Source organism: Blennius ocellaris, assembly GCF_963422515.1.
Source record: "Blennius ocellaris genome assembly, chromosome: 4".
NCBI classification, from domain to species: Eukaryota; Metazoa; Chordata; class Actinopteri; order Blenniiformes; family Blenniidae; genus Blennius; species Blennius ocellaris.
In genome coordinates this window covers 10,598,058-10,612,336 of record NC_137653.1, presented here as the reverse complement: position 1 = coordinate 10,612,336, position 14,279 = coordinate 10,598,058, and the positions used below count along the sequence as shown (strand labels likewise).

The following is a 14,279-nucleotide window of genomic DNA, read 5'->3' as shown; positions in this document are numbered from 1 at the left end:
TGTGGTTGCTTTTCAGATTAGTTTAAGCAGAAGCTGCATGTCAAAAGTCAAACGTGCAGAGGTGAGGCTTTTATTTTACACAATGTTCAAATAATGCATTGTGTTTCATCTCTGTGGGTCTTCGTTTTTTCCTGATAACAGAACAGGCTGAAGAATCAAGATCAATATATTATGTTATGATAATTATTATATATATATTCTAAAAGAAGAAAAAATGTTAGACTTCAGTGGATTGTTTGGTTTATGATCATTCCAAATGTAATAAAGGAAAACACTGTTCAATTAATTGAAGATAACTAAATAAATCATCATTTGCATAATTTGAATAAAATAGGGCAAAGGTTAAAATGTCTAAAGGGTCAGATAGATTTTCAGTGCCTCTATTAGTCTGAGAGGTCCAATAGCCAAAATATATTATGTTGTTGCCATGACTACGGACACTAGCTCCTAAAATTCAAATCATTTGAGCCACGTATTTGTGCTTTATTAATTACTTCTTTGTTGTAGCGATGTTTCTTGACAATAAATCATATACCTTTGGAAAACAGGTTAATTTCCCTTTTATATGGTCCCTGTTTCAGAAGAAACATGTATTTGTGGGATGGCCAGACAGCTTTTATTTAGTGCCAAACACAAGTTTCCTCCCTTTTTGTGCGTACTTAACTTTGGCTAATATTTAACTGATTTAAGTTAATATGTTACAACTCAGAATTGCAGCTTTCAGTTTGTCAAATGTTTGAAAATCTACTCCAAGAAAACACAATTCCAGAAAAAGACCAAAACCAAGCAGGAAACAAAATACTTTTAAAGCCTGTTCTGGCTGTCTTATTCTGCAAACATTGTTAAAAATGCATCAGTCAGCTACACTTGGTGATATTTTTTCATCATTACAATAACCAGGTGCTACAGATTACTCTGAGACAATTCCACACATGCTGTCCTGTTGCTGTGAATACTCACAAAAGCACCAAATGTGTTTTAATCCAGGGCTGAAAATAGCCTCTGACAAATGCACTATTTTCCTCTGCTGTGAAAAACAATTGGTCAAAACTGCAGCTTACCTTTTTTAGAAAATGACCAAGCCTTGCTCAAAGTGAATCCATGCATTCACAGCTTGATCAGACCTTAAATGTCCACCAAGAGCCACAGAAAAGAAAATCTAAAAGCTAGTGGAATACAGTACAGAGCAAGGACGGTTTCAGAAGTTTTATTTGTTTTTATATATATCCTTTTTTTATATCCTCTGGAAAATATTTCGTTTTGTACTGTTTTTCATCATTTCACCATAGTGATTCCCCTCTAGCTATCTTAATCACTTCTTTTTTTCCCCTTTTTTTCCTGAAAAATGCTGACCAACATCAAAAATCAACATGCAGTCAAAAGTATAAATATTAGTGACGTTGGCACAAGGCTCACACAGTTTGTTTTTTAAAAATGCTGTTTCTGTTTACCTTTAGTCCATATATTCATTCATGATTATACTATTGTTATTCATAATAATAATAATAATAATAATAATAATAATAATAATGCTGATGAACTTCATTTAACTGTTGAATGCACTGGTTTTCTTGTCCACATGTCCCTGACAGTGACACACAGCACACCCTAGTGGACGCCCACCACACTGCACTTGTTCTCCCTCACCTCTGTTTGTGGTCCCTTTGTATTTAAAGGCATGGGAGAGGAAGTGTAGCAGCACTCTGGGTGCAGGCTGACAGGTTGGGCATTTTGGATGCAGTGCTTGCCAAACTGCTCCTCACACACAAGCACGCGCACGCACGCACACACACACACACACAACACATCACAGTACCGACAGGAGAGATGGTTGAATGTGAGCAAGCAGGGTGCGGAGAAGACACACAGGAGGTGTGTTTACAGCAGGTGAATATGAGGGAAGGAGGGAGGGGAGTCTGGGAGGATAGTGATCAGCTGCATGCAGATTTACGCAGGAGGTCTCAGACAAAAAAATGTCTGCCTGTAGATAGAGAGGGAGGGAGGGAGAGAGAGAGAGACAGAAAGAGAGAGAGGGAGAGAAAGTGAGAGTGGCAGTCAGAATCATGGAGAGTAAAATCTGTTAGAAAAGAAGAGACAGCAGCCAGTGAGTCACGCTAACGTTGCCAGAAGGAACCTGTCTTGAGTCATTTAATGTCTGGTTGTGTTTGGTAAATGCACAGAGCACTCCCGGGCTGAATTTAAAATTCAGTTTGTAAGAATGCACCTGCAAAAACGTACATCCATCTACTCAAAACGCACAAAACTTCTAACCTTTATAACAACTTTATACATTTCATTTCTTTCCGCATTTGACTTTTAAAATGATCAGTCAATATTCAAGTACAACATGAGTCTGAAATGTTGAAATGAGGTCAGTTCGCTCAGCTTCCCCTTTAGCTTCCAGCAGAGAATAAGTATTAACTTTAAAACACAAAAAGAGTAGGACAAAAAAATTGTAAAGGAAAGTAAAATCCTGGCGGCATAGATAATTTAATTATTTTTTCTCATAGGGTCTTTCCCAAAGCTATAATATTTTATTTTATAGTAAACCTCAGATGGGATTTAGAAGTAATTCCAAATAAATGGGGAGGGGGGGCTTATCCCAGACAGATGCTGTTTGTTAGGCATTTTTGTGTCTTACTGAGCACTTAGTGCATCTGTGTATTTTTAGAGCTGGACGCCCCAGGAAAAAATAATAATACAAAAAAAAAGCAGTGGCAGCTGGCAGCTGCACTGTCCCCCAGCACCACAGAGCCGAGACGAACGCCCTCTGAGGCTCAGTAATGCTTCATAAGTCAACGTCCAACACCATACACCACCTAGAAAACCTTCTGAATAATATCAAGAATCAGTTTCAATTTGCTGTTTTATGTTATTCAATCTCTCCCCACTGAGTCATATATAAACATGAATGCATTCATGCACACACACAGAAATATTATTTATCGTAACACTATTATTGTTAGTGTGTATACAGAAGCTGAAACATCATCAAAGACACAGACCATGACTCAACTTGGATCATAGTTTGGTGTCAAGTCTACATTTATTTACTAAATCTGAACAAAAACCCAAAACAGATCATAACTTTTTTTTTAAACACACTAAATTCAATTTGCAAGTATCATTTTGGAAAGACTTTTTTCTTTTTAAAACAGAAACAGGGTTTACTAGCATTTAATCAATAGATACATGAGTTGATTCGATCTTTAATTTATCAGCTGTTGTCAGCTGATAAATTCCTTTCTCTGTAACTGGCAAGTTGTTGTCATAGGTTAAAATATTAAGATGCAGATACTTAAAAAATAGAGAGTAAATGTAAGAAGTTGTGTAAAAAGTAAAAGGGAATAAAGATACCTGAAAATCCATCATGAAGTATAGATAAGTTGGAACTAAGACCAACTATAAACAGCTGCCATTACGAAAATGAAGCAGAGTCGCTGAAAAAGCTTGAGAGTAGTTTGTGTTGAAAACTGATCTGATCCTAAGCAATCTGACATTTATCACAGACTTCCTCAAGGTTTCTGTGTTTCTTACCTGCTGCTCAGTATTAGCTGGTTGAGGCCTCTGGATGCAGGCCGTAGAGTTTGGATGGTTCCTGATTGTCACAGACATCAGTTCTGGACACAGAATTCACATTCAGACACATGCTAACGCCACGCAGGCCAGTGCAGCATCGCCATCAGCAGCAGCAGCAGTGCAGCAACAAGGAGGGCAGCGATGGAGCAGAAAGACAGTGAGGGAGGCAAATCAGTGAATCAGTGATGTGAAAAGCACTCAGTCCTAAAACTCAGGAAGGGAGCAGTTCATGCAGGGTTAATGTGGCAGTGGAGAAATTCAAGGCGAGTTACTGTCTCACCAAACAACCTTAGTAATATGGAAATACTGGCTTAACGATGAGACGTAAAATGTATGTGTATCCTCGTGAAAGCCAAGTGTAAGACAACATCAGACAGCAGCCGCAGCTGTTGTATTGTCATCACAAACAGGTGTAAACACTCTTACCTGTTGTCATTGATATCTGTGGTGTTTCCTGTGGACAGAAAGAGTGCATGAGGATGCAGGCAAGTGACAAGTGCACCGTGACAAGCACAACAGTGTGTAAATGGAGGGAAAAGTGAGTTTGTAACAGACACGTAAGGGTTTAAACAAAAAACAAAAAAAAAGAGCCCAAAGTTGTTTGAGATATATGGCTTTGGCTCAAGCAGCTGCATAATGTCACAGTCATCACACAAGGAGATTTCACACTTGAATGAATAAACAGGAACATCGTGAGCATTATGCTGATCTGGCAACTCTGTCAGTGCAGCAAACTCTTTTTTTTTTCAAATTGGAAGAACAGAGTGGCCATTAGAATACGTTTGGAGAATAACTAGTTTTACTGAAGTAACACAGACTTGTTTTTTAAAGCTACTAAAATACATCTGTCAAGGCTGGAAGACATCAATGTAGATCATACTTGTTCTTTTTGTACACATCCACCATTGCGTTCCATTGTTTTTCTCGATGTTGGCAGAAGTTATTTCACACTAACTGATCAAACAACTTGAATAGTTGAGATTTGCAGGAGAGAAACATGGATCATTAAAAGCTAGAATAACCAATCATACGTGTAACTTTCTGTTAGAGACAGTTTTTCTGTTGTCATCGTCACTGCTTATACTCCAGGGTGTGATTTGTCGGGTGGCAAAGGTGAGAACAGATGTGTGTGTATTGATAGACAGAGGTATTTGACTGTGCAAATATATGTCCATGTATTTATACCACATTAAAATAAACCGTGTGAAATTCTAACAATGGATAATTGTAAAGGGAAAAATACAGTAGTGATATAATGAATACACATATGCAGAATATGCATATATTTGATAATAGTTATGGTATTACATCAGTCAAGAGCTAAAAAGTGTTAGGAATAAATGAGGGTACACTTCTTCCTAATCCTATTTCAAACAGTGTATACAAGAATTATTCTCTTCCTATTCTTAGTTAATGATTGTTATACAGTACATATTAAATATTTATTGTAATGTATTACTTTGAATGTGGAAACTTTAATAATAATTCGGCACCCTGGGCAACCTTGTCAGCTTGACATTTCTCATATTTAATAGTTTGTTTTCTGAAACCTAACATTGTAAATCTTAGGTTTTTCATTATGTTTACACTTTTATTGGGGAGGGGAGGCTTTTTTTTTTTACCCCCAATATCAAAAACATCCAACTTTTGCTTGTATCACAAATTGCACCGATAATAACAACAATAACCACAAAACCACAAAGCCCTTGACAGCAGTGGTATAACAGAATAACTATCAGTTGTAAACTGGACATTGCTCTAAGTGTGGTTTCTTGGCACACAGTTTCATTCTCGAATGCCTCCTTGCTGAGAAAAACTCATTTTGCATGTGTGACATGTCAGAAGTCCTCCTCATCACAGCAGCTCAGACATTCCTACAATCCACCGAGGCTCGCAGCGCCTGAACTGCTCCTCTGACAGTCACTTCAAATCACTTCCACTTGGTTTTCTTGGTGTGACACAATATATTGACAACAAAACAACAGAAGTTTTATTTTGGCTGCTCAGTCTGAGTGAATTTCTTTATTGCATAACAAATGTACGTTGAACTGACTATGATCAAAGGACCTCATTGACTGACTTTAAATAAAATAGTGAGATGTAAAGACAGAGTGTCATCATATTTGACTTTATTCATCATATTTACAGCTTATGCCATATGCACATATAACAAAAACAAAAGTTTGAAAGTGCTGCAATTTTATGATTTTATCATATAGACAAAACATTAAGGTAGATCAAGTGAATTGCCTAAGTCTTATTAGAATAGCATGACTCAATACAAACTGCTGGTTTCCACACTGAATATGAGCAAGTTGCTAAGTCTAAAAAAGCAGCAACAAGAACAAACCATTCAGAAAATAATAGTGTCCATCTATATATGTCTGTGATTCTGACTATCAATACAGTATCTTAGACACCTGCAGGGCTCACATTAGCAGTTTTTGACAGAGAAGTTTGGCTTTAAAATTCAGAAAATATTGTGCATATAAACAGTAAAACCCATTAACTGCAGTGCAATATAGTACTAAGATTTATGAATACCACAGCTGCCAGTAGTGAAGTAAATTATTTTGGGTTTTTTTTGTTGTTGTTGTTGTTTTTTAAATAAAAATGCAAGCACCATAGAAAACTGTTGATAAATGTAAAATAACTCTGTAACATCCATCCATCTTCTATACCACCTAACTATGGGTAAGGGCAGGGTACAATGCAGACTGGTCCCAAGTCCAATAATGCAATAACACCCTGTTTAAAAACTTGCAGGTTTTGCATCACAACACCAGCTTATGCTGAAATAGATTGATATATTAGCTTTAACCTTGTTTGTGACTTTTACCGATATTCCTGGACAATCAAAGCGTTGTGGTGTTGTTACACAACTCAGCAACTGTCACCGACAGGTCAGAGGCTGAGGTGGCCATCCAGCGTGCCTGTCGCCTATCGGTGTCTGTCTGAGTAATGACACCGCCAGCCTAATCTGTCTCCCCCCACAGTCTGTCGCTGATGGCTGCAAACACACACTAAAGCATCAAATGTCTCGGCATTATCTTGTTGGACTTTTAACCTTCTTTTTAGACGCCGCCGCCATCTTAAGCGTGGGATTCAAGAGAAAGTCGTGACAAATGCAAGGTACTTTGAAATGTTGTCATGCTATGCAAATTAAAGAATAAAGACCCTCAACATGTTGCAGTCTAAGTTGTGTTGTTGGTATCGATGACATGGAACAAGTGTCCCTGGGAGCCCTCTTCTAGTTACTACACAGCAACAAGTGGGAGGGGATAACATCGCCCAATAAAAGAGCTCCATCATCTGGTCATGAACTAATGTCAGTTCGCTCTGTACATGGTCACATGGTCTTGTTTGTCCAAAAACGTTGTATTCAAAGTTTATAGCCCCCAAAATCTAGCTTTTCCTTGATATTCAGCCATTTGAATATTGGATCATATGAGCTGCATTCAGAATCTGCTGTGTCTGTGTGAGCTGGACTAGCTCTACCCACACATGCCCATCTTGGGAAGAGGATGAAGTATTTCCTCTCATGGTGCCATGTGCCAGAGCAGAGCTGCCTAAATGTGGGAAGGTCAAAGGGAGTGCCTACCACGATTAGGAAACACACTTTTTAAAAATTGAAACATGTCAGGGTGAGAGATGACAGATTTTCTTCACTTCTGGGGCATCATTTCCAGGTATGGGGACACATATTACTGGTGTAAAGCCACGAGAAAGTGAATTTTGCATAATATTGACCCCTTGAAACAACAACAAATCTTCTGGAAGCAGAGCTGTGCTGCATTTACATCTTCATACTGTTTGGTCTCACAGCAACAATAACCACCCAGGAATTTTTGGAGCCCATGTTTTTAGTCTAATTGCTCTGACTGTTGGTTTTATATTTGCATTTATTTTTGTGCCTTTTGACTGTAGTGTGACAGGATTCTTCTGCAATTTTTATACCAGAATACGTTTTGCTAAACTCAGGAAAAAGAAACAGGGTGCCTCTGTGCAAACACAAGCTCGACACACATTCTTTCATCCCATGCTCAGAGATAATTCAATAAACCAAGAATGGCAGAGGAGGAGCAGTTACACAGCATGTCCCTAAGGCACCACAACTGTAGACCTGCTGAGACAATACAATAAATTGCACCATCAGGTTTTTGCACATTTAGTTCATTTAATTGTTTTTAACTTGATGGTATTGACTGTATATCTTTTGTATTTGTGTGTATGTTTTATTGTCTTTTTTGTTACTATGCTTTACTGCTATTATTGTTAAGATTTGCTTGTTTTTCCATTCTGATGTTGAAGTTTAATCCGCAACACTTTTCTCCCAAGGAAGACTACTAAATTGAACTTAATCAGTAAGAAGTGGCAGCTATTGCATTCGTCTCCTATCCCTCTTGCGTTCCAACTGTTCATGTCAGAAAATGGAGCTTGATTGCGATTTTTGGTTGGTATTGTCTTTATGTTGGATTTTGATTTCATGTGAAATTAACTCAATGAATTTTTACTTGTGTCACTTAATTTTACACTTAATCACAGCGTTTAGTGAAGTTTTTCTGGTGCCTGCTTGGGATGTGGGAATTAAAGACCTCATCCATGTCCCTTAATCAAGTGGTCCGTCACATTGACCCATTCAAAAAGCTATGGTGACGGCTGCCATGCCGGGTGCTCAATCTCCATTGGAGGCATTTTAAGGTTCAATGTCTCTCCAGAAGAGACTGATAGCAATGATGAATCGACACATTTATTGGATTTTCAAGAAATAAAACATAACTTCCAGTTAGTTTTTCGTGGTGGAAATCCTTCTTGCTGCATTCAGGATTCAAAACCGGTTCTCCCGACACTCAAGGTCAAGAATTGCGCCCAAGGTGCACCCGATGCGACAGACACATTGAAGACTTGACCAAACAATAACTCCAAACAAACATCTTTCCTTGGACGTGACCGCCGAAAAAGAGGCCGTTTCACCTGGCACCTGCCAACTTGTGTGTATTTTATTATTTCATGCCTCAGAGCAATCCAATCACAGGAACAGATGAGTATTTTACCAACTTGAGACCAGCACTGAAAAAAAACTATTTGTGTAGAAAATGAACAGATTCACACATACCAATTCACACGGAAATGGTGACAGTAATTAACACTGCAGAGGAGAACTGAGGCATTTGCTCTATTTCTGTAATAAGGATCATGCTGATGATCAGAGCAAATGACTTTAGCCTTCACTTTTACAATATAAACGTTTAAAGAAATTATTCTATTATTGTCAAAAGCCATAATTGTGAAATGCAGTAAATTCCCCAATTTTGAGAAAACTGGGCACAAATAAAATTTTGGGGGGGATGGCAATAATCACACAAAACAACAGATGGGAGATCCTGGAGGGACTGTTAAAGACATGGCAATCGGTTTCCTCTTAGTGCATGAAGGCTTCATGGAGAGACAGTTGACCTATATGAAAACACCAGTGTTTATGAGTGACAGTTAACTCAAGTGATTACAAGGCCATTATGTGAGGATGAAAGCTACCAGAAAAAAACCCCACACACAATTGTTATGGTGGCAGCAGGGCAATCACTGTAACCTGATTTAAGAGCCAGCACTCCGAGAGTATATAAAACAAAATTCAAACATAATAGTTGGTATGGCAGTATAATGACAAATACTAAAAAATAACACTCATAAAAATAAGAAAATTCCTCCTGCTGATCACAATCCTATTATTTCTCATTACTTTAACAGGCTCCATCTGAAGGAGGCTCACCGTTTTCTGAATCAAGCATCTCTGGAGTGCTGCTGGCTGCTTGGTTTTCTGGTTCAGATGGAATCCTACAAATAGCACAAGAAGATGCATATATCAACACAGCTATGGTTGGTCTGTTTCAGCATCTTGATATTTATAACAGTCTTTAAATGTAGGGAATTGAAACTGTAACTGAGAACTGAAAAGTAGTGTTCACTCAGCCATACAGTGATAAATCCACTCCAAAACAGATTAGAAAATGTTCATATGCTTATAACATAAACTTACCTTGATAATATGTTACTATCTGAGATTTTCATATGCAAAGAGATAGGTTTTATTCACAGTAATAGCACAAGAAAATGGCTGTCTAGTTGCGGAAGCTGCTTTGTGTTCACAGAAGAGTGAGAGTTTGTTTAAATCTTTGAAAATAAATTCAAACTTGACTTGAAGTTTAAATTTAGCACCTTCATACTGTATGTGCACGGTTGTCATGACAGTCTGAGTGCAGAGGATGACTCTGGAAAAGGTCATAAACTATTAAAGCTAGTCACAGCTTGAAATTATTTTGGTCCAGTCAGGATGTTGAAGTTCACAAAACCAGCTGTGTTATTTAGAAATTGCAATTATGGGCCTTTTATTTGAGACAACAATGCGTTTTCATCTCTGAGAAAGTGCAACAGTAATGACATCTCAAGAAGAGTGACTTAATACACATTCATCTTTCATACCTGCCATTTTAAAGTCGACCCACAGTTGAATTATGGAAATGTGCACTGTGCAGGAGTGTAGTTGTTAACACTCAAACAACTACTGGTGCAAATCAAAAAGGGCGATCTCTGGTTCAAGTGTTAAAGCAACTGCACCAGAGTGCACATTGACTACCACACAAACTCGTAATTTTTTGATAAAGGCTTGCGTAATCCAATGAGCTATGCATTATGACTTAATGTGAGTATATATGATCAAATATAATGAAAGAAAATGCAAAAAAAGAGCTGAACCAAGATGTATGTTCCAGATTGTGCAAAATACTGAGTGAAATTTATAGCAATATAATGAATAAAACACAATGTGATTTTTTTTTCATTTTTTATTCTGTTTGAAAAGATTGTGCAAATCAGTTTAGCCTTCAGCTGCTGTTATTGTGTTTTGAAGCATTTCTTCTGCTGCGACTTTTGTTTGCAGACTTTAAGATAAGATTTTCGTGTATGAAGGGTTAGGTGGCCTGTCCAATCTCTCCATGATGAACTGATTTATGAATACCACCATACTGACATCACTACGCATCACTACGCCTTCGTATCTTGCATGATCTGAAAAACATGGCCTATATTCCATATTCATGAAGGCAAACACATTCAAGCAATAGGGTTGTATTTTCAGTATGTGTCAGAGACAATTCTCAGTGCATCCTTTTAAGAGATCAGCTTGAACAATAGTTTCTCTTAATTTCTTGTCATTGACTGGATGTCACACCAGTGACCACTTTCATCTTATTCGCTGATTTTCTTTGTGCTGGTTTCCTGTGCCACCCCTAATTGGTCCGGCTGTATCTTGCTTTTTTGTCACAGTCGATATGAATCTGTAAATAACCTTATCAGTCTGTTTAATATCCTCCTTGGTAATCCTCTCGATGCTCTCCTTGTGTTTTTGCTAACCTTACTTCACTTTTTTAAAAACATTTTTTATAAATTGATCACAATTCTCCCCACACAAAAATACATTTTAACCCTTCACTGTAATCTGAACCATATATGAGGAGATTTACTCACTTGTTGTTCTGAACCTCGTTGTCGTGTGCGTCGTTGCTTTGCGAGTGCAGTTGTTTGACGGGGCTGCTCTGGTTCGAGTTGGCCTCGGGTAACGTGGGCTCATCGTCCTCTGTTGGAGAATCTGCGGGAGAATCTGCTGGCTCGTCATTGTTGCTGTTGTGGAAAACGACGTTGGAGAAGGCAACGGGATGATTGCTGAATCCTCGGATGAAGAAAGGGTTCATGGGAGAGCAGGCTGGATAATGGCCGGCACGCACTGGCTTGGCTGTAAGGCAGTAAGAGAGGACTGATGTAATGATGGATTCACTCATCCGGAAAAGACACAAGGACATATATACTTTGCAGTGAAGAGTGTATAAAAGAGAATACGATGAATATCGAATATTGGAGAAGGAGTATTGCTAGATAAATTTTACTTCATCCTACCCCTTTTCAGGCGTGTCAATTGGATATGGGATGCATGGATGTGTGTATGTTTATAAGTATGTGAGTGCGCATGTGTGGTCACATATGGTTTATGTATTTTGTCCAAAAATATCTTTATATGAAATGCAAATATCTTTATTAATATGATCAAAAAGGGTTTCTGTAGGGATATGTATATATATTTATATGTGATTGTGTACTTGAATGGTTGCATGCCTGAAATAAATTAATAAAAATAAATAAATAAACAAGAGACATGTTTAGATGTGAATATGCTGAAATGACAAGTAACAAAGAATTGGTACTTGTTTATTAATTTTATAAGTGGGGTTTTTTTTTACGTTTTGCTTTCACTCCAAATTTGGAACCCAAATATTTGCACTTTCTCCTACTTATTGTTTTCATTCTGGCTCGTTACTTGTTTCAACATATATGAGGATAAGTCAGAATTACAGTGAAAGAATCACATCATTGAAAGTCAAGTCTTCCTGCTTCTGTTCTGAAAAAACCCCCGGTATTTTCAGAAAAATACTTTAAAATATAATTATAGTGTTTCGTACATAGTCCAGTTAGATTATTATCTTTCTTTTAATCCAGAGTTTCTGACTCAAGATTATAAAATGAGACGAGACGAGATAAGACGAGCCTTTATTAAATGATCATTATCAAATTCAATGATGATTATACTGATCTATCGATCACTAACAAACACAAAAAAATCATTGTATATCAATAACATTTAAAATGTTCATTACTTTTGTACCAAGTAAATTTCAGAACCTGTACATTTGTACATTCACTGAAGATGTTACATCTCTGATTTCAGTAGGTTTTTTTTTATACCACAAAGATATGTACTCCCTTTTTCAATAAGGAATATGAGTACAAATACGAATATGAGCCAACTCTGTTTGTATGCAAAACAGTGTCACAGTTGCTCTGGTATCTGGTATCATGTTGAAATGAAAAATCGTTATAGACTTTCTCTTAAATCAATAGCTCATTATCTCATTGCAGAAGCACATGTGTCTCTCATTTCTTTTGAGTAATTATCTCCAGCTGAACCAGTGATGAAGAGAGCGAGCGATCTTAATTGATTACACTGCTTTTCTGATGATTCATACTGCTTTGAACTGAGTACACCTACTGTGTGAATCCTTTCATGCAAAATATTCAATTCAACACTTTCAAGAATGTATTTATTCATTTGAGTTTGGATTAAGTCTTTGGGATATTCCCACAGTTGTTGAATTTATTGTGTTTCACAGTGGTAAACCTGAGTTTGTAGTACTTTCACATCCCTGAATATGGAACAAAATGGAAAGTAAAAACTCCATAAGGAAAGGGAAGCAGCTCGCTCAGGCGGAGTGTAAAATATGGCAATCTTTTGAGGAAGGAAGGAGATGACAGATGACAGATGACAGATGACAGATGACAGAGAGAGAGAGAGAGACAGAGAGAGAGAGAGAGAGAGAGAGAGAGAGAGAGAGAGAGAGAGAGAGAAGAGAAAGAGAAAGAGAAAGGCGAAGGCACTTAGAATTGAGGGTGTCTGTGAGAAAAGCACATCTGAGACATGAAAAGGATGGTTGCACCATGCCAAACGACTTTTCTAACAGTGTGTTGCAAATGCAAATATCATTATGGTCGAAGTGACAAGCTCCAATCAGACCAACATCAGTGTTTGCACGTTGACACATGATGAAACAGCGGAGAGGATTTACATTTTTGCCGCACTTTGTGTAGCTGCGCTGTGGCACTTACACAAAGTGCTTTATGTCAATTAGGCTTTCTGGAACATTTGTCTTTAGAACAACATTTTAGTCAGTTCGCTTATTGCCTTCATTTAAAAAACATTGGAGGGAAATTGAGATCTGCTTTTTGATTACTTTAATTGATTTTTCAGATGAGCTGCAGCATTTTTACACACAGACCACGAGTATGAAAGTTAAAACGCTGACTCAAATCTGCCAATGGGGGAAAAGTACTATTTATGTCCATGTAATTAAACAGATGGACTGTGGATATGAAGATATGCACAGATTTTAATATTGTACTAATTTGTAACATTGGTAAGAAAGTAAATACAGTCTTGGTTCGCTGATACCACTGGAGTACTACATATGAATATACACATGTCATATTTTAATGGATGGATACAACTGATCATTGCCGACCCTCACATCAGAATGTAATTCAAACAAAAATACAAGGTGGAGCTGACTAAGCTTTTTCAGTTATCGAGAAACCTGAATGAATAGTCAACGTTACCTATCTGTGCAGCATGAGGACGGCGGAAGGGATTGCGCGCCCTTATCATCACATCTTTGATTCTCTCGACCTCCTGCTGGTAGCGCCGGCGGTCCTTCATGGCTCCTTCCTTTGCCTCCTTCAGTGCACCCTCCAGAGCCTTAACTCGCTCAGCCGTAGATCGAAGACGCTTCTCCAGCTTTGGAAGCTCACAGCGAAGATCTGCATTGTCACGCACCAGCTGCAGACACACACGACAGACGACTTCCAGTGAAACAATCACTTGACAAAAGATGAGACCTTGTAACATATTTTCTCATACAACAGGGTTTTTTTAAAAATTCATATTTCTGTCAGAGACACAATTTTCAAGTCTTCTATATATGAAACCCTCGAAAGATATTCTGAACGTCTTGTGTTTCTCATTGTTCCATTCTGCTGCATTGATCAAGAAGTGTTTGTGTGTTTGTTTCATCACAGTGCGGTGCTGAGCACTCTCGCCT

The 14,279-nt window shown here is 37.9% G+C and overlaps 1 protein-coding gene across 1 annotated transcript in view; it reads right to left on the bottom strand.

Moving 5' to 3' along the window:
* Positions 1-3,550: 3,550 nt before the first annotated feature.
* kif5ab (kinesin family member 5A, b) overlaps positions 3,551-14,279 on the bottom strand; it is a gene marked incomplete at both ends in the record, with an annotated part of 77,824 nt that continues 67,095 nt past the window's right edge. The window contains 5 exons of the mRNA XM_080494386.1: positions 3,551-3,650; positions 4,006-4,033; positions 9,350-9,414; positions 11,104-11,368; positions 13,798-14,017. Of these exons, the coding sequence (XP_080350512.1) occupies positions 3,551-3,650; positions 4,006-4,033; positions 9,350-9,414; positions 11,104-11,368; positions 13,798-14,017 (678 nt within the window). The remainder of the gene's footprint in view (positions 3,651-4,005; positions 4,034-9,349; positions 9,415-11,103; positions 11,369-13,797; positions 14,018-14,279) is intronic.